Here is a 22,188-nt window from a genome sequence, read left to right on the forward strand (position 1 = left end):
CCTTTTAACTAATAAGAGTGATCTGTTGCTCAAAGTGGAGTGCAGTGGCTCTAAACAGACGTTTGTCTTCATATTTGTCCTTTTTTGCTGTTGTTGTTTTTTATATATTTGCATGACATATTGCAAATTACTCTTCTCTGCTTTCTTCCAGATGTTTGAGCCTAAAGGTTTTGTTTGGGTGGCTCCTCATAGAGTTAAGACTCTAACAACCCAATGTACTCAATTTAACTTTTCCATGTTTTATTTATTTATTTATTTATTTATTTATTTATTTCCACCAACTCCCGAAAGATATATCAGCCACCTTTGAATCATTCTATCAGTCTGCCAATTACTGCTCAGCAGGTAACATATAGTGGGTTTGTTGGAGCATCTGAAACAGCTGATTGTGTAACAGGGGTAAAGACCATCAGAACATATTTTTAACATAATGTTTTAGAATATAACACAGCATCTAGGCTCCGTTAAAGTAATACCTTCATACCCTCATTTACATAGAATGGGATAGATAAGCCACTTTGGAGACTCTCTCTGGCGCTCTGTCTTATTTCATTTTTGCAAAAACAGATTCCCTCTGCCTGTCTCTTACCCTCGCCATCTCTATTTCTTCCCCTCCTGCACTTTCACACTGTGATAATTAGTAGGATCAAAAGAGACAGCAGAGAGGGAAATAAAGAGCAGGGATGGGGGAGACCTTCATTCCTGTCTCCTGTGTGTTGTAGCCATTTTTTTTTCCTGACTTTACACATATGAATGAATGAAGATGCACAGACAATGAACAAACCTGCTTTTTAATGTGAATGCATGCATCATTACACCGTTACAGTAAGAGCGAAAGAGTTTTTTTGGAGTTTCAGTCTGTCAGCCCCATTGTTTTCTGCATTCATTCTTGCTCACATAGCATGACTGTCTCTCACCGGCTTTTCTCGTGCACTCTTTGTGTCTCTCTGTCAATCGATAGTGGTACTTATAGTGTGGCTGAGTGCCAAGCCACCACACAGCTGTACCACTATTTTGCTGTAATTGGTGTGTGGAAACACTGTCATGCTCCATGAGCACACACTCAACAGGCTGACTGGTTCGCTGGCTGACTTGCTGGCTGATTTACTATAATTGGTGGAAACACTGTGAGGATCCTTACTAATGTACAGTACCCTCTACCAGTCGTCCGGCTGATTAAGTGAGCGGTTACAGTTTGGTTCAGTTGGACTCAAATGCCTGGTTTTGTGCATGCTTACTGGTTAGCTGGCTGGTTAACTGGTGCTTGTATGGGGAAAAAACTAAAGGGGACATTTGTGACTGGTGAGGCTGATGTTTTCCAGCACATGTCACGACAGTGTGTGGAAATCAGAATAGCCACTCCGGCATTTGCAGCTGTCAAGGTCAAAGAGCATGTTTTTGTTTGGCTGCATGGTCAGTTGAGTGTTGTTTGCCTGTCTACCTCACTCACTGCCTATCTGATTTAGTTTCTGGCTTAGTCAGTGATGAGTCATATGATGTTCAGCTCTGACTGCAAACTGTACAAAGTTCTTCTTTATTTCTAAATTAGAAAAGCATACCTCATAAACAAAGGACTTTTTAACACCCAGCTTCTTTTAGGGTGTAGCCTTGTGGTTAACTAGTTGCTTAATTGTTAACTGATTACACAAGCTGATTAATTTGCAACCTACACTACAGTGAATTGGTTAATTGACTCTGCCTCTTCACAGTTTGCTGCACAGTTTTCATATCTTAGCTGAAACTGAGCATAGGGCCTCTCCAGGGAGATCCAGACAGTTCTTAGTGAAACATGGGCCCCATCACTGCCAAACTGTGGGTGAATGTGCAAGTATGACTTCTGGGATTACAGTTTATTTCCCAGCTTTATTTCACCTGCAAATAGCTCAGACACACATAAAATAAAAATAAATAAATACTGAAGCGAGACTTGCTTGCTGGGTCAGAGTGCAGGTCTGCAGGTAAATTCAGTGATTAGCATAACTTTAACCAGAGTGGAGGAACTCACCTACTGTTGTATTGATTGGAAGAAAACCTGCAAACAATAGTCTTTCAATTACATGTTTCATCAATACTCAACAAGGTTGTTGCGAGAATGTGCCCAAATTGCATCACTTTAAATTAAATCATATACTGTACGGTACCAACGCCAACCCCACCACAGTCAAATATGTTGGGCTCCAAATTGCCTCGTGTGCTTTGCATATGTCCGTGTAAAATCCAAATAGCCTCAACCAGCAGGCAGTTTTTTGATAGCGATGACCCTTTGCTCACCCTCCATCCTCTGGAAGCAAACTTTTCAGTTGCAGATAATTGCAGGACCGTGTTATTATGCTGCATTCACGAAATGTCGGCAGAAAGGGAAGAACAGCAAAAGCATTTCTCATTCTGACTTGGGGGTGTTCACTTATTATTCTAGCTCTAATGCTAACCTGTACTCACAGCAGATAAACAGCCTAAATTAGCAACATTTTTTCTTCTACGTATGTGCAGCAGTTTATTATCAAGTGAAGCCACATTGAGTCAAACTGTGTATCTCCAACCACACAGTCTGAATCAACTGCATTAGTCTTATTATTATTTAGATCCAACCAACACTGCATTTGTGGCTATTCTGCCAACATCATTTCTCATGGTGAAAATCCCCAAAATGCAAATAGGAATATGAATCTGCTGGCTTGAGTGCTTTTTCACACTCAGCTGCTCATGATTACAGTACAATATAAATGATAAGATGTGAACGCAGCATTATGTCACTGAAAATATAAAAGCGAAATACACTTCTTCATAAAAACTTAAACAATTTAATCAAAAAACTGATTTCAAACAAGAGATAAGTGTGAATCCAGAAAATGTACTTTATGTAGACATCCCCAGGTCTAACCTCTCAAAACGATCACTTACCTGTAGATCATTACAGGTTTTGATAATTAAGCCAGACTTCATTGTAAATTAAATCAACATTTTATTATTATTTTTTAATTTAGTGAGAAATATGACTGAACAAGTTTCTAGTTTCCCTTGTCACTAGGACCGGAACAGAGTCATTAGCAAATGAACTGTTGTTTTTCATGTTCACTTTAATTAACTGAATTGCATGTGACGTTGTTGTTATTGAAGCCAGACAATAATGTTAGTCGTGTTAGGGTCAAATTGTATTCATGGAAGCAGCACTGGGACCAGATTGGTTTTCCGGGCTGTTGTTATTCAAAGATCAGGGAAGAGGTAGAAACAATGCATAGGAATTGAATGTCAGTCAACCAAGGCAACTGCTGTGCTCAACAGCGCTAATCCCACATTTGCTGATTAAGTCAAACTTCTCATCATTTTGTGTTTGTTTAAATTTTTTTTTTTTTTTTAATGAAGACAGGTAAAACTGAAACTCTTAAATCAACTAGACATAAAGCAGGCAGCAAGGGGTGGCAGCTGCAAGACAAGCAAATGAAAAGAAGCATCCTTCGAGGGTGTGTGGGGTTAATGCTGGATTTTACTTAATCTGGGACTCATTTGTCGCTGCTGTAAGAGGCGTGCGGCTTCACACGAGCATCAAACGGCACAAACGCATTTAGATGAACGTGATTAGACGTAATTATTGATAGTGCAGCACGTTTTTTGCTTTTTTGTTGTTGTTGAGGCAGCTCTGGCTCGCTGACAAAATGTTCTCATCACATATTATTTACACAGAGCAAGAGGGAAAACCGGAGCAAAACATTAGTTTGAGTTTAAGCGGGCATCATGATCACATAAACAGATTTAATCCAATTGATGTGACACCCTCATCACAGCGCAATTTGTCTGCAGGAGAATGATGCAGCGGTAATGCGTTCTTTCATCTCAATTTCTTTTTCCATCGAGGAGTAATAACTGCCAACACAAAGCAAGATTAGCCAGCAGAAAACTACAGTTAGCATCTGTTATAAGCAGGGTGAAGGCTGTAGGAATAAAGCTGCAGGAAATGAAAAAGAATCCATTATGCACCCACATCATTGAAAATGTTGGTCAACCTGTGAGTTGGATTAGATAGAAGTTTCACAGACTTTGAGGGAGGTGACTCAGCTGCAGCAGCACCGTCCACTGTGATTGCTTTGGCAAAGTACAGCCTGGTGGAGGACAAACTGCATCACTGGGCACTGACCTATAGCTGTCTTCCTCTGGCACCTGTCCTTGCTTTTCTAAAGGTTTCCTCCCATGATGGTTTCCCTGAGTTTTCGGTCTCAGGCTATGCAGACACAGGTTTTCTCTCCTTATTGAACAGCAGCTGTTTGACATTCAACTAATTTCTCCCTGAGCTCCTTTGAAAACTTCCAGGTGTTATCAGAATCGCTGCTAGACTACAAGAGCATTTAGTACTTGATTAGAGGAGAGACTATTTATTCTGTTATCCATTTTAAGTTTAATGACATTTCCACTTTGTGAATGTAGCCTGACAGCTTTATGAGCTTCTTCATCTCTTAGGGGAACAGTGTCATCTGTAAGGTTTAAAAACAATAAAGTTTTTAGGTTCCCGTGAGGTGACGCATCCCTTACTGTAAAAAAAGCCCCATTTCAGTGCTTGAAGAATTTGGTTATCCGCAGCAACCTCTTCAATTTCCTGGCTTTAAAGTGCATTTTCCACATTGTGTTTGCAGCAGCCCAGCTGGCGTCAGGTTTGAGCCTGTGCTGTGACACTGCTAATGCAAACCCCCATTTACTGTAATTGTATTTAGCCAATTCACTTAATTACTGTTAACACTGACAAATCGAATGCTTGCGTGCATTATCAAATTTCTCAATTAGACAAACCTAAAAGGTTGGGGTGGAAAACGTAGCACCACCACTTCCTTAGTAGAGAATGACCCAAACTGGGAGGACACTGTGAAACTACACGCTGTATCTGCAGAGCAGGAAGCCCCAAATCGCATCATTACCATTGCAAACATTTGCTCAGGACATTCTGTTCAAGCTCAGAAAGAGGAAAATGTTACAGTAAACTATTGTGGAGAGGCGAGAGCGTGTACAGTATGCATATTTGACAGTTTGTTACCCATACCTTTACTTCCCTCGTCCCCAAAGATAATGCCACTAGGTTTAGCTGACTTACTGTTGCATAACTAACTTGCCGTGTTTACCATGGCAACAAGCACCTGCTGTACACTATGTTTAAGAAGTGGCACAAAGGCTATCATCCTGTCTCCTGGGGATAGTGTGTGACATTTTGTATAAGAAACCCCACAAAAATGGTTCCTGCTCTGAGTGAGTGCCTGCCTCTGTGAGGTGAAGTAGGGAAGTTGTACAAGTTATTGCTTGTCAGGCTGATCAGGGCAGGGATTCTGTCTGACTCCATGAAGTGATGCTACTTTCATTTCCACTCGTCACATTGAACATCCTTCGGGTTTTCGCCGCGGTAACTAGGTAACCCTAATCCGCAGAAAAAAATAAGACGCCGTCTGTCAGAGAAACCCGGGAGCTTTAATTCAGCCCATTTGAATGCAGACACGCAAACAGCAACTGCCAGTCACCATTATTACCACTGGTTTATGAACTCCTCAAAAATAGTTGCAAACTAGAAACGACAATTTAAGAACGGGACATTTTAAGCACAGACTGAATCTGTGTCAGGTGAAGTGAGGGGTTTATAAAAAGGAGTAGATGTACTGAGAGAAGCTGAGATTGTCAACGCTGAAGTGCAAATCTGAAATATGTTCAGACAGGGAGATTAAGACAGACACACAGACACGTGCAGAAGAATAATTAAAGATTAAATGATCTCTTTAAATGTGAAAAGAATATATTGATTTGGTGGGGAGACTCCATCTGTGCAGTCAAGACTCCAAACAGAGGGATGTGGGGAGATGAGGAGTATAGGCACTGAAGAGGATGCAGGTGGAGCGGTGACTCAGGAGCAAAATGGAGGTTCACTGTGAAGCAGTGATCTGATGAGCAGGGCTACGTTCTGACTGACGAGAGCAAAGGGGGAGGTAGATTTAAATCTTTGACGGCTAAGAAGTGATTGGATCAGAGACCATGGTGGAGAATGATTGAATAGAAAGGTAAAACACGCTCTGAGAGCTGATTGAGTTAAGGTGACGAAATAGAGAGGGAGAGGAGGAGACGGAGGAAAGATAGAGGAAAATTATAATGTCTCCCTGATTGAACTTATGCTTAGCTTCAGAGGAGTTAATCGGTTCACTCTCACAAGTTAATGTCTTCCTAATGTAAACCTTTTCATTTCCCGGTTTTACTCCTCTCAATTCGCTAGCGATATAATACTCTGAGCTTGTGCTCAGAAATAAAACACTGTCGATCAGAAGTTAAAGTTACTTTCAAGGCGAATGTCGGTGTGATCATTTGAATGCAACACTGTGAGCTATGAGATGTGGATGGCTGTTTGGATGTATTTTGATCTAAATCTTAGTCATAACGTGTTCCTGGCACAGGGTAACTTTTTGTCCCTGCAAAACCGAAAATGTTAGATATACAACATTTGAGGGATCAAGATCAGAAGAGTCCAAATATAACTGCAAGAACCGCAGCGGCTCAGACCGAGAGCTCCAACAATAAACACAATAATGAGCATATACATCACAGCTAATATCGGTGCACCCCGGCTATCATATTTGGCTTTCTTCACATCAGGGGGAGATATAATCAAGCTTATTGTAAACAGGATATTGTGTTTACATGCAGCAACACCAAAACGGAATACTTGAGTATCCAGAATATTAACAGGATATTGATGTGCAGAGAAACGTGCTCTGTCACAGCTCGGGCACAGCTCTCTGCGCTCTGTTCGGTGCTACTAACAAAACTGCACCCAAAAGTCATTTTCAGAGGCAATGAGCCTGGAGAAGACAGAGCGGGGTCGGGATCGGATTTTACTCCCTGTGACAGAAAAGTCCCCAAACTCTGGAAGTCTTTTTAAACAACATTTTGACTTTGTAACACACAAAAAAAAAAATCTCCTTTAAAACAAACACTTATAATAAATCAGCCGGAGTGGCAGTAGACAGAAGAGAACATCTTAGCCTTTCAAAATAAAGGCTTCCTTCAAACATGCTGAATGCTGCCCGTGGTAGTGGCTGAGATTTTAAAAGTAAAGCTCATGAGTATCTTTGAGTTATGTTTTTTTTTTTTTCCGAGGCTTTTCTGATACATAAAGCTTGCTATGTTGTTCAAATTGATTTTCTCATCACCGCTGATCCCCATGCTGATATTGGCAGCATAGTCTACTTCCAGTATTTGGCTCAGCTTAAAGTAAATTCATCCCTCACTGAGCAAAGCACTATATTCCTATGACAGATTCACTAGTTAAACACAGAAGAGGTGCGAGGAAAAGAAATAGATGGAGGGAGGGGAAACGAAGAAAAGGTGGAGGAGAGACATAGGGATGTAAAGGAATTAAAGAGAGGAAGAAAAAGGGAGGAAGTAGAGAGAGAGCGAGAGCGTATGAGAAGAGGAGAAAGGAGCTTTGGGAGCTGAACCTTATTTAGACTAAATGAGGTCAAGACCTTGAGATATGCACTGAATCTCAAATGTGGTTGCTCACATTTGCAGCGTGCTGGGTGTTTAGAAGCTTGTGTATGGCTGTGTGAATGTGTCTGTGTAGTCAACAGAATACAGTCAGGTCAATGTCATTTGTCCTACATTTAAAGCCATATTTGAGCTGTAAGGCCGCTTTACTCTGGGCATCGCAGCTTAGCGTCTCATACAAACACATGTCCCTCCTGTATCTTCCTCTCTTCCCACTCTTCCTCGCCTCTCTCGGTCTCTCCTCTATCATAGCGAGATAATAAGGTCGCTAAAATGCCGACCCTACGTTGTCCGCACCTTTCCTGCGTCTACACTCCAATCAGCTGCCGCTTGTCGGTCACCTTGGAAACAGGCATCCAATTAGAGAGCAGACCGGAGAGCAAAGGTGTTCTGCTAGTGTAGACTGCTGCTACATCACTAAGACAATCACAGCACAAAGGAACACATCGCTGTAGTCCCCATTTCAACTGTTCAATCTGCGGTCATTGTTGCTTTCAGGTGCGAGGCCGGGAGAACTGTGTGAGGTGCGCCTCGGCAGACAAAGCCCTGACAGAGTGGGTGGTGCTGTGTGGTTTTCATTTTGACGATAGCTAATACGTAACCTTGACATTGTGATGCCAAAACAATAAAAGGGAGCTGAAAATTCAATTTCAGCGATCACAGTCTCACTTATGTTTACCCGCCTCGCCTTAATAGAGAGATGGTTGTCACACTTATTTTTAAATAGTTATAAGGTTTCAAGATAAAAGTTTGTACTAACCTTGAGGCTGCCAGACATCCGGTTGTGTGTGTATGTGTGTGTGTCCGTGACCATTGATTCGAGTGCTCTATTTTGGAGCAAAATATCACAGTTCTGTTGCTCTACTTACACCAACACCTGTTTTAGTTGTTTGTTCCAATTACAGTTTCCAGGTTTCTCTGTTATCTCCAAAAACCTATTTCCAGAAAAATTGGTACTTTTTCTAAAAATGCAATAAAAACTAAAATCTGTGATTTATTATTTTACTTGAACCTTAATTTATCTGACAAAAGTACAAAGAAAAGATTTTCAGTGTACTCACTGACCAACTTAATTGTGTTTCCTTAAATATCCCCCGACTTCTCAGGAAAAGATGTTACCATCTAATAGGCCTACGAAAGATTAATTCTCCTCTGTTTGTGCTGCTCTCTCTGTCTCTAGTTGCTGGGGTTTATCTACGCCTGCTACGTGGTCAAGCTCATTTCTGAAGAAGAGGATAGCTGTAAGTATACAGTCATACAGGTGCATGAGCACACTGACCCAAAAAGCCCTAAAAAGGTGCAGTGATGGAGTCTCAGTTTTCTTTAGTAAAAGTAGCCACTTACCACTATATACATATGCAATGTCAATTTAGTTAAAGTACAAAAGCATAGTTGCCAAAATGCACTCACTTGAAATGTCTTAAAATGGAAACACATCCCAGCTGTACTTTCGTACAGTCCTTGTGTAAATTGGCCTACTTACTTACTGATCCTGTTAGTAAAAGTTGCTGTTTGTCACCAGCCTCTGTGCTTGTGATAATAATAAGCAGGTTTCACATTCAAAAATGATATAAAACACTGAATCCTTGATTTCAAAGCAGACTTTTCATTTCTAGAAATGTCTGAAATGACAACTGTGGCTGATAGTTAGGTGACTGTAGTTAATGAAGCTCCTCATTTATCCCCTGGAGTTTGTTAACTTCCAAATTTCTGACGTTTCAACCTAATCAATTAAAACGAGAATATTTTCAAAAGGATCTTGAATATGCATATAATAGCTATAAATGTGGCATTGTATTGACTTAAACGTAAGCTACATGGCCCTGGCAAACTGTCACAACAAGTGTTGGTGTTTGTGCAGAAATAATATAGAACCAGCATCAGTCATGAGCTGCAGCGTAAAGCTAATTATCCTAGTAGGGTAGTTAACAGCTATAGCATGTAATTTTATTCAAATGTAAGTATATAAACAAACTTTCGGGGCGCAGAAGTAGCAAGTAAGGAAGTCTGCCATACCTTATGGTTACTAAGCTAAGTGCAGTTGATTTGGGTGCTTTAGGTTTATGTAATTGTTGCTCCTAAATTTAGGAATGAGTCGGACTCACAAAGTAAATTCAGTCTGCTGTGTTTTCTCTCCGTCCCTCCCCTCTGACTCCTGCTTGTGTTCACTGTCTCCGCAGTAAAGTTTGAATGAAGCCGTCTTGGACGGACGGTCTTTACTGACAGAATTCAAAGTGAAAGTTGTAGCCTCCAGCGTTCGTTTACAGTTACACATGGGGGAGTAGGAGATGAGCAAGAGAGTGGAGGATGAAGAGAACTAGGTAGATTTGGTGCTACATCAAAGTGGTCTTTCATATGTCTCCCACATACTTACCGCTTGCAACCGCCATCACTAAGCAACAGTCACGAGCAAAAGCGAAAAGGGTGAGGAGACAAAGAGCAAGAAAAGCCGTTCATTGACACATCATTTATTTTTATTCAGTATTTTATCAATACAGCATTTCAATACTACAGTAATGTTGATTGGCTTATTCCGCAGTAAAAGGCAACATTTAGTAAGCATTCTGAATGTCTAAATGAATTTAATTTGAAGAGTAATTCCTGAAAAAGATGAGGAAAATGAGGCAAATCAACCCTTTAACTCTGTGGTTGTTGGGTTTTGAATGTGGTGCATGTCTGTGAGCATTACCGTGAATGAGCTCATTTACCTGAGGCCATGAGTTTAGTTATTCCATTAAATAGACACAGCCTTCCTGTGGGAGGATCAATACCCAAACATGTCTTATTCATCACTGCATTGAGGATGCTGTTTGCTAACACATAAATATTGATAGTTAATAAATGTAGGAGTGATTAGTGCTGCCGAAGGAAAACTGGGGATTGAGATTGACAGAGGATTTTTTTTATTATTATTTCCAAGCAGCAGACATTATAAATCTGTAGGTCAGGAGTGGACACAAGACTTGCTCCTGTTTCCAAAGCCTCCTAATGTGACAAACGAGCTCATTGTTCAGTGAGGTTGCAGTTGCATTGTAAATCATCCAAGAGCTAAAGTTGAAGAATGGCTCAAAGTGGCATTATTTATTGCACTTTAATGGAGCATAATTGAGTTTCAGGATCTGTTTTGCGATGGGAATATTTTAACACTGCGTTTGTGGTTGCGGGAAAGCTAAAATGCCACTTGTTCAATGTTTTAATAATTAATGTCTGACACTTCTTATTTGGCCTTTTCTTAACTGTTGTGTTTTAGCCTTTGGCTCTTGAGGCTGCACGTTCCCACTTGTTTTGCACCCTGAAAGAGTTTGCCCGAGCCGCAGAACTATTTCAGATGAAGCAGAGCTAGAGAATGGAAAAACATTTACATTTACATATTAAGTAAATGTTACTGTAACAACGTACATTTCAGTTTTAGTTTGTTCATGTAAGCGACAGTCTCGGTGCACCAATTGATGAACCATTAATTCATCAATTTCTGTTAAAAGTGTTGTGACGAGCACTGGATCTGCATAGGTCTCTCACTGGGCTAAAACATGCAGACAAACACATTCACACTCACTTTTACACCTTCAGACAATGTAGCGCTTCCATCCAAACCTAAAATGAATGAATTTGGATTGAAAGCCAACTCACAGTGGAGACCCATGCAGACATGCAACGTTCAAGCTGCACACAGATGAGTGATAACAAGCTACACGAGTGTTTTCAGCAGGAGCGGGATTCAAATTGAGTTTCAGCCCGCTAATAAGGTTTAATGAATACCTACGCAGCGACATGTGACCACGCGTCATTCTCATGTAAAAAGATCTTTTTCTACAAAATAATTTTGCTTCCCTGTAACCTCCACGTTGCTCCGTCCTAAGCCCTGAATGTAGCTGTGGAAAGTGCTGCAGTGTGGGAGACTAAACAATAATCAGGGAGCTTTGTAGGGAAATGTGCCTTGGGTGAAGAAGCTAATGCTCACTGAGGACCAATGAAGATTTTGAGTTGCTGAGAAAGCTAATTACTCTGATAATTATTATGTGGGAGTGTGTGTGTCTGTGTGTGTGTGTGTGTGTGTGCGGTTGTGACTGTGTGTGGCAGATTAATCATTAGAGTCAGTCTTAACTGTCTCACAGCCACTCAAAAGTGTCAGACAGCCTTTTATCAGACATACTTACACACACACACACCTTTAAGTTACCAAACACTCTTTTTGTGATCAGTCTGTGTGGAAGTAGAAATTAATTAAATAGCTGAATATCCAAATATTTATTATAGTCCAAAAATATCTGTTTTAATTTATGTTGCTGATGTCTTAAAAGATTTTTATATTGCACACATCGGTTTCTTGCTTTTGTTCCTAGGTGCTTATTTCTAAGCCTTATGAATAACATATCTGAATTTTTAAATTGGTCCACTACGGCTTGATAGGCAGCACACTGACAAGGTTAGGGGCTCAATTTCCTCTCATGTTCAAAGGGTCGAGTGTGGCAGAAACTCTGCTGAGACTGTTTGACTGCAGCATGAATCAGCAGGAAGCCCTTACCATTCACACCAGGCCATTCTTCCACCAAAGGATCCACGCAAAGAAAGAATACATCAAACAAAGGCAATGGTTTTTGCATTGTCTGCCTAAACAACAGCAATGAGCCCAATGATTAGAAAATATCACCATGTTTAAGCCGTGCAGGAAAACTGCTGATAGACAAAGTAGATCATCACTTGTCCCGCCGTGTGGCATAATCAGAATTTTGCATGAATACATTAGGAGGATTAAATCAGAAGTGTGAAAACTCACAGCTGAGTTGTAGTGACTTTTTTTTTTCTTTTACATAACTCCCAGCACAATTAAAAGCACAACAAAGGTAATTAAGGACGGATACTGACGGATCCTAACTGTGATAAAACAAGACAAATCATCTACATGCATTACTTCAATTGAATGAATTAATTAAAGACGTAGTCGAAGTCTTTCATTTAATGTTTAGTGCATATTGTGAAATATGTCTATTTACTTTGTTGTTAAGAGTTAGATGAGGACATCAATCCCACTTTCATGTCTGAATAGGATATTTGCTGCTAGACTCAGCAAGTGGTTATCTTAGCTTAACATAAAGACCAGAAGTGGGAAAACAGCTAGTCTGGCTCTGATTAATGGTAAAAAAAAAAAGCATTATTCAACATTTTGACCAATTAGCATGGTAAATCTTGTGTATTCATTCTATGCATAAACCACGAAAAAAGACAAATACCAAACTGTAAAACCACAAATTGTTGTTTAGCCTGTTGTTATTTAGAGGGGTGTTGACCTAAAGTATATTATATTTCCAAATATGTAGATCTGTATCTTTGAAAAGAGAGTTACAGCTCCATCCATTGTCATGTATGCAATTTATTCTGTTTCTAATAGACATGATTGACACAAAATAATCATAATAATCAGTGCATTCCTTGCAAATCTACTGTTGGCTTTCACTTCCCTGCCTATAGCAGATTTACAGGTAAACTTATAGCTGCTTTCATCTTTGCAGTGACAGCTGAAGTCCGCATTGTACTTGATGTTATGAAGTCTCACTGAATAAATAAGAAAGTATACTTCTGATCAAGACAAGGAAATACCCTTTTATGAGCTCTCCAACATCAAAGTAAGAAAACATCATGGCTTCATCTCTTCAAAAGTCCATGCTCCCTCATCAGTCGGAGGAAAGCACCCAACTCACAGCTCTTCAGCCCGGGAATCAGTGAAGCTATCCTAGATAATGTACAAAGTCTTCTCAAGGCATAAATATATCGCTGCGTAAGTCTTAGTCTTCCCCCTAAAAATAGAGTGAGATCTGCATCATAGGATTTTAATACAGTTGAGAATAAATTTTTACTTGAAGCAGTTTTATGCCTGCAACACAGATTGGCTGTACAAGCAAGAGAGAGATAAAGGACAAAATGTACTGTTGAGACCACTGTAGGTGTAGGACGACTAATTAATTGACTCATCTGTAGTGGGAGGTTCCCAGCTGACCACAACAGCATGTGCTAGCTCTAATTAATGTTGTTTTCTGTGCAGTTGATTTTATAGGTGGGTTCGACTCATACGGTTACCAGGGGCCTCAGAAGACCTCCCACCTTCAACTACAGCCCATGTACATGTAAGTATGGTACATGCACATCTTAAGCATATCTGTAAACAGCTTGTTCAAATACCTGAATCTAAGAAAACACCCAGTTTGTATTCCTTGAATCTTTCAAACAGTATGGAAATAGGTGTTAGATTTGCAAGTCGGGTTGCTGACAGGTCTCGCCCTTTTAAATTCCACCCTGCCATCAACAGCAAACCGTGCTAAGGCACTAATTTTCATCTGCGTTTGATAACTTGCGTTCTGCAGAGAGATGATATAAGCACGCTCTCGCTGCATCAGCATACAGGCTTATCATTTCTCAGCCCAAGGTCTCATCAGTTATCGCTGCTGTAGCGCTTTTATCACTCCCCTCGCACTTGTCAAATATAGGTGGGATATGTGATGAAAACCGTTGTATCCTTGATGTCATTCTTGTTAAAGCTATGCCTCAAAGTCTGTTATTAGCACTTTTGCCCACGTCTTCATGGTGGTTTTAATGATACTCAAATCATGTATTCCAGTTTCATCAAGATCTTTTGCAACTCCCAGGTCAAAGAATAGGAGGACACAGTCTCAGCTCAGTCTCACTTTGTCCTGTTGAAATCTCCAACAGTACAGCAAAGATTACGCCTCTGCTACAGACAACAAGAAGCAGCAATGGGCATTCTACTGATATGCAGCAGACAGGTTATTGAGAGCAGTTTTATTAGAAAAAAAAAAGAGATGGGGAGGAATTAAAATCGAGAACGGCGAGGAACTTAGTAGATAAAAAGCAGAACAGAAAGAGAGGGGGCAGAAGAAAAACAGAGCAATAGTGATACAAAGAAGAAAGGCAATAAAGGGCTATTCTGTCATTTTATAAGTCCCCTGTGGAAGCCATAACACAGATCATAAATCATCGACCCCCAAGATAATGGACGATTGCAGAGACAAGCACACACAAAGCTGCAACATGAATGCACCCGCTCGATCTGTGCACACACAGATTCACAAGCTTGCACACAGCACGCACATACTCAACACACAAACATCCAGACAGACACACGAAACACACTGACGGATTGTTTGTTCATTTTAATAGTAAAGACACATATGGAGTACTGTACAGGAACTGTATATGCACACACACGTATACAAACATCATCAATACGCTATCATTGTTTCCCAGTTGTTGTCACTTCAGTTTGGTGTTTATTGGCTCTGGCCAGAGGGACCAATAAAACAGCATCAGCTGTATCACCCCAAGGGAAATCTCTCTCTCTCCTCCCAATCTTACACACACACACACACACACACACACACACACACATACACACTCACACATACAGAAATAGCTTCAATTATATCTTTTTTTTATTTTTTCAAACATATGAACAAAAAATATTGATCTTATTTGATCAGGTAGTCTGACTAAGATCACAAGAGAGGCCTAAGAACAAGAATCATTCATACTCATTAGAGAACAATCAACAATAAAATCTAAAAATATAAGAACTGTTCTATAAATCATATTAAACTTCTGCTGATAAAACTTTAAAATGGCCAAGAGAGATGAAAGAATCTAACTTAATGGGAGTTTCAGATCATTTAATTTAAAAGGTGCATAGTACCTAAAAGTATCCCTGCTGAGGTTAGTACACACAAATTACCCAGTGGATTGGGTACTGTGGTTAAAGCATTTAAATGTGAGAGGACATATGAGTTTGGCAGCTGTAATCATAAGGTTTTATAAATGAATGTAAGCACATGATTAGTCCTTCTTGTCATCAAAGTTGAACCAACTTTATCGTATAGAGAGCAATGATGGGTAAAGAATGTATCATTAGTAATGACACATAATGAACAGTGTTCAGCTGCTCAAGTACTGTTGGAGCCGTACAGAATAGCTCCGTAATCAAGTGCAGATATAAAGGTTGGCTGAACAATACTCTTATGAGTTTTTAATGTTAAATCAATTATTGAAGCAGCTTTTGATTCTGTAAAGACAGCCTAATTGAATCTTTACATTTTGAGCCAGATTGTGAATGTGAATCCTCAATGACCATCCAACCAAATACCTAAATATTTATAAGATTCAACACAACATACATGGGTTAAAGGTATTAACCCAGGGAACTTTTCATCGATACGGAGAAGATCGTGTTTTCTCAGCCTTTAAAACAAGTCTATGGTCGAGAAGTACCATGAGGTACTCACGCTTGTGTAAGGGTATGACAACAACACGTTTCCAAACAGCAGAGGTTACACCTGTTAAGAATGTCTGATAAAGGATATGGGCTAAGTAAGAACAAATACCCACTATTTAGCACTGAGATAAAGAAGATAGGGATCAAGCTTGTCTGGACCTATGGCGTTTGACAAAACTATACAGAAGTATAGTATTATACCAGTTAAAAAGTAGACTAGTGTTGTGTTAGTTAATATTAGACATACTACTACTACTGGGCACTAAGTTGTGGCAGCAAAATGATTGAGTTTATTGAACTAGAGAGATAGAGTCTGTCTTTAAAGCACTATGGAAATGAATGAATTGTTTTAGTGACAAACTGTTTTTTCTCCTTCTTGCATGTGTTTAATATTTTGGGTGAATCCTTCATAAAATACACGAGCCAAGTACATTATGTTGTTCAGTCAATTACTTTATTAAGGCTGATAGTGAGCAAATGTACCATTTCACGTCTCACTATAAACCTCTTAACCTTCACAGTTTTCAATTATAATTTGTCAAGTAGCTTTAAAGCAGCATTCAGTTTCAACATTTACCTTTAATGCAATACTATAATGATAAAGGGGACATGATTTTGTATAACTCTCTTCTTTCTTCTCTTTTCCTCTCCAGGTCAAAGTAAACCCAGGATATACTCCAGGAACACTGCCTTATGAACCACCACTACTTAACTCCTCGCTCTTACTACTCCCACTGTCTTTACATGAACAACAACCAAGACGCAGAAAAGTAGATAGTATACAGAAAGAGCTAAGATGATCTGTGATTCAACCTATGCTATAAATCGCCCTAGTACTTAGTTAGAAGGCTTCCCTGATCTGCCTTTCTGCAGTTTTTAATGGTGTTAGGTCTGTTCCTGATGAAACACTGGCCTCGTGTGGTTAAACATGATAACTGCCGAATATGTTTCTGTTTTTTTTTTTTTTTTTTTTTTTTGTCTGACTGAGGGACACAATCAGGAGCCAATGATTTGCTTCCTCCTGTGCTGTCGGGTATCTGCATGGTGATAGAAACCAAAGGGATGCAAAGAGGCCACGACTCGTCTGTGATGTGTTTCTTCAGGCTTCCAATGAGAGCTTGTGGATTTCTGCTGTCAGAGGACTGTTATGAAGATGGAGCCCTGTTGTGTCACGCTACTGCAAAAATCTGTTGCGTATCTAACAGCTATCATGTGCAGATATGCCTGACCAAAGATTTTTTTTTTAATCCCAGAGAAACATCCATGTGTATACATTAGAGCCTGCTTAACCATCTCTGGAACTCTCTTGCTTCTTGCACCTGATAAATAAGACACTTGACTTCCAACCGAACCGAGCATCTCCTCAAAAGACTACCGATCAAGGAATGTGAAACATCTTTTTTTTTTCTAAAATTACTTTTTGGTGCAATTTGGTAAGATCAGTAAAGTTGAAGGCTTGATATAAGTCGTGGGCTGTAGTTTACTCTTTGCTGTGTCATCACAAACACTGAATGTTAAATAGCAGTGCGATGTGTAGGTTTACATGTTATCATTACATACTGTATGTGCATGTGTACAGGAAGCAGACACATACACAGGCGTTACATGAGCGCATATGTGAATACACACATGTGTATGCGCATTCTTAACAGATCCGCAACCACCTAACATTTTTACTACTAATGTGAATCTTAATGTTTACAATAGAACTTCTGTCAGACAGAAAGACTGAACACTGACTGACAGGTGCAGCAGGTAGATAGACAGACAGACTGGGAGATAGACAGTCTCTTTGGTCTCTTGCTGTCTAAATATTTTGTCTTCCATCTAAGACAGAGAGGTAGAGGGAGACAGAGACAGACCATGAAATAGAAAACAACCCATAGAAGAGATAGAGGTCATGTTTCCATCCACCTGAGTCCTCTTGTAGACACCTCACCCATTTTTCCTCTTCCTATTTTTTGAAATGCTGGAAATGGGATAAAATGTCCATCAGCCTTCTCGTCTGCGGCATCCAGCTCTTTGTAATAACAGATCCAATTCAAAAGCAGCCAAAATACTCCACAGGCAGAGCTTAAATGGGGAGGAAGACGCACCCTTGACAGAAATGACAATCACAGTCAAAGTGGCCTGAATCTTTTCATGGATTGGCATTTTTGTATCAATAAAAATTTCTGAAAAAATGGCTGTCATCATCGTCATCATATGGAAACAGGGCATCCTCAAAGTTATTTCAATTAATTATTTCAACCTATGTATTGGTATTTGAAATCTCAAATGATTGGTGAAAGAAAGAGAAAGGAGGGCTGACAGTGAATGCATCCTCCTTCTGCTGCAGACCAATGAGGACTAAAAAATTATACCAGAGAGATACCAGAGACCTAGCAGCTCTCCCCCTTTTTAATGTTGAAAGTGCCAACTGTATCATCGCAAGAATGTCTGTGGAGACTTTTTTTTTTTTTTGAAAGCCACAGACTAGGACCAAAATGATGGGTCTCGTGTTCATTTTGGGTGGGTGTCCACGTAAGAAATACAAATATTGCAAATAAAAACAACTCACAATTTCCAGACAGCCAGCTGGCTTTCTGGTTGATTCTGCAAATCAACTGGAAAAGGGACTAAACATGTCGCATTTGTGTCACAATCACTGGACCAAAAGTTTGAGGCCTTCTCCGTCTGCAAATGAACACTCCCCGGGGGAAACAGTGACTTCTCTTGACATTAGGATGAACTAACAGAGACCACTTTCCTCTCAAAGTCCATTCTGCACCCCCTCCTCTGCCAGTTTATCTGTTCTGTAACAAAACTCTGTGGGTTACGTTCAGAGCCATTGCCTTGCGATGCTCCACTGACACTGTCACTCTGGAGGATGGAGACAACATTTATGTGTGTTTGCATGGGGTGTTTCCAAACTGTTGCGTATTTAATCTCATGCTGCGTGTGACTAACTAGCTACTTAAAATGGGCGCTGTTCAGTTTGTTGAATGCTCCTCAACTCTCTGCAAAGAGTGCTAAATGTGAACTTTGTGGTTTTTCTATAAATAACACAGTCTGAAATGTCTGCCGAGTAAAGGAGAAAAATAGCTAATACAATGTAAAACGATGAAATGTAACTTTGAACTTCTAGACGTTTTTTAATCACGTGGCCGTGTTTACTGTTTTTTCTAGTTGACTACTAATGTATGATGTTGTGTACAAGTGGGACTACTATGTTCTATTTCTTCTAATTGTACAGTGTATTTGAAATGAGAGTGTAAGAGGAGGTTGGGTGGAGAGATAATTAGTTGCACTATAGTCTATAATTCTTGCAGTAAATGTTCTGTAAAGGCTGGAAATTCACTTTCACCTCAGCACATAATTAACTTTGCATTATTAATTTATATTTGAATTTAACTATGCCACACATTGATTTTTAATAAATAAAATGACTGCAGATTAAGTGTGTTTGGGAAAATTCAAACCAGGAACTGTGAAAAGGGTCTGCATATTATGTAGAAGCTTAATTGAAAAAGATATAGTGAGCTGTGTCATTGGCAAATGACACTATGTGACCTGAAAGTGAATTTACTTGTTAATTTGCTTGTCTGAATGAAGTAGATAAATTGAATATTAACCATGCACTGTGGAGTTAATATCAACCCAAACAACAATCCAGCAGATTTAAAAGACTGAAGCAAATATATACTGAAAAAGAAAGGATTTCAGATATACAGTATAATGTGACCCTTGTGTGTGTGAGTGTATGTTTGTGTGCCTGTGTGTGTGTGAGACTTTGTACTGCAGCACATTGTTTTTTGTGTCATGGTGAACAGAACAGCATTTAACCCAGAACCAGCAAAGTGACAACCTGCCCTGAACGCAACGCAAATGTATACTAATAAAAGCAATAACATTATTAAAGTAATAATTAAGACCGAATCTACATAGTTATCTACACATTGTTTGTCTTTGGAAAATCTTGAACTCATTTAGACTTTGGAACAGTCAATAGAGCTTTTATCTATAGATCTAAAAATACACTTCTGTACATACAGTAGTGTTAAAAATTAGCAGAAGAAGCTGGAGCGAAGCCATTTAGATCAGTGGTATCAATAAAGTCAGTTAAGCCACTGTAATGTTCTAAAGCAAGATTTTACAGGTATAGTTATTAGTATGGTGCTGTGTAAATGTATGACAAATAAGAAACAAAATAGTGTGTATTTGGCCTTTACAAAAATTGACAGGATATTTTGATAATATTCTATGTTATCAGAACTAAGTATTTCTATATAATCTTAAAGATAAAAGACATTTGTTTATTTAGTGTTAAGTAGAACACTTAAAAACTCAATAAGCTAATGTGCTTTCATCAGGTGAGTTTTGATTCGGGTGTTGCTAATTCCTGATTGGTGCTCAGAAAAATGTGATACCATCATTTGCCAGTTTTTAAGCTCTTCAAATGATATATGTGTACATGGAGCTGCAAAGGGCAAAAAGTAATATGTCAATAATTAAAGTACAGTACAAGCAAGAGAACAGTCTAGGAACTATTACAGAACCCTGGGGTACTCCAGTGCCCAGTTCACATTATATTGTAATGTAAACATTTAAAAATGCATTTAATTTTACAGCTTGTCTATTTCTGTACTACATTTGCATTCTATGCTTTATTAAATTAATTTAAGGAATAATGGGCAGAAAGAAATGTTATCTAAGTATTTATTGGAGGGCAATAATACATAATCATAACACATCAAAGAACTACCCCACTGTCAGCATGTTGATGCAGGAATATGCTAATAACTGCCAGTTGAAAAGACATCTTCAATCTTTGTCTGTGGCTCTGGGTTGATTTCTTTAAGTTCACCACTGACTAACTCTTCTCTTTTGCTGATTGTTTTCCCACACTTGACTGACTGTACATAAACTAGACAGTTGGGAATAAAGTAGACAGTGGAGAAGGAAAGACTATATTTTTGTCCTTTGTTCTCTGACAACATCATTTTACACATTTCACACCTGCTATGTTCTATATGTGCAATTTCTTTTGGGGTTAAGGGTGTCTTTCTTGTCCAGCCTTGTGTTTTCCAGTAGTTCAGTTATGCAGAAAATCCACTTTCTGAAATTCGAAACAGGATCCTTGGAGAGAGCTTAGGGCAACATTCAAAACCCTGATCACTTTCTCTTTCACATCAGTTCACACATTATGACCAGTCATCGCATAGGATCTCTCTCCCTCTCTTTCTTTCACACACACACACACACACACACACACACACACACAATCATTGCCAGGAAGCACTACTGTTCCTGTGCTGAGGAAATATAATCAGCTAGAGGAGCGGAGTGGGTGGTGTTCTTCTATTCTCATCTAATGTTTTAAGGTAAATTCAATGTTTAAGTCCCAGAGAATAATAGTGGTTATGTAAACATGAACCGCCTAACCAATTCAGATTAAAACCCTCTTGAGTGACTTAGAAGCGCTCTCTTTATAGATGCATTAAGCTGAGTTTCTGTTTGGTTCCATCTGATTGGAAGTAGTTTAAATATTTATTTGCAGCCTGCACACTGTCCCAACTTCTTGATCTGCTTAGTGTAGAACAACACACTCCTACAGTGTCAGATGGGTTTTCTGGCTTTATGTAATAAGCTGAAACTCATACACTCGCAAAGGCTTTTTAACATTGTTGGCATTCTCCACTAAAACCAGTTGGGCACAACCAGGACAAGCAAACTAATTACCATGTGGCATGTGCCCTTTGGCATAAATGAGGAATTGTAACAGAGCTAACAATCCATTTTACAGCTGCCCTAGTTAAATTTAGTTGAAAGTTGTGCCAACAGCGCTGAACTAAAACTGTGTCCATCCAAATTACATTCATTCTTCTGCGTTCAAGTGTCACTTCTCCCCACAAAATGAAATGAGTTCTAGTTAAAGGGGGATTTTATGGAAATGAGAATTGTGTGCGTGATGCAATGAAGAGAAATGGGTCCACAGCCTTTCAAATACTATGTAGTATCTGGAACTAAGCAGCTGCTACCATTACCACTACTAATGATATTAATAGTAAAGATATAAGCACTATGTGATCTCTTCTAGTAAATCCAATGGATTCATTCAGTCGTTTGGCAGGAAAAGCAACAACACATCTAGAATAATCTAAAGTAGCTCAGAAGACAGTAGATGGGAAGGTGCATGAAAGCTCCAGTGAAACATAATACTGTTTAGGAATATGTCTTACATTTTAAAGTTTTGCATTTTAAAACTGTAAAATACATACGTTTTTGTCATCATATCTTTGAGAAGTGAAGGAGGGGTTCCACAGGACTATAGCATATTAATGAAAAAACATTGGCTTAATAATTCAGGAATATTATAGTGTATTCCTTACCAATGTATGTCTGATGTTATTAATGTGTGAATA

General features: G+C 39.3%; 1 protein-coding gene across 1 annotated transcript in view; it reads left to right on the top strand.

Moving 5' to 3' along the window:
* Positions 1 to 18,208, top strand: part of nkain2 (sodium/potassium transporting ATPase interacting 2) — a 65,863-nt gene extending 47,655 nt beyond the window's left edge. The window contains exons 5-7 of the mRNA XM_026340729.1: positions 8,687 to 8,747; positions 13,547 to 13,628; positions 16,438 to 18,208. Of these exons, the coding sequence (XP_026196514.1) occupies positions 8,687 to 8,747; positions 13,547 to 13,628; positions 16,438 to 16,447 (153 nt within the window). The 3' untranslated portion in view covers positions 16,448 to 18,208. The remainder of the gene's footprint in view (positions 1 to 8,686; positions 8,748 to 13,546; positions 13,629 to 16,437) is intronic.
* Positions 18,209 to 22,188: the final 3,980 nt, after the last annotated feature.

This window comes from Anabas testudineus, chromosome 24 (genome assembly GCF_900324465.2).
Source record: "Anabas testudineus chromosome 24, fAnaTes1.2, whole genome shotgun sequence".
Taxonomy (NCBI): Eukaryota; Metazoa; Chordata; class Actinopteri; order Anabantiformes; family Anabantidae; genus Anabas; species Anabas testudineus.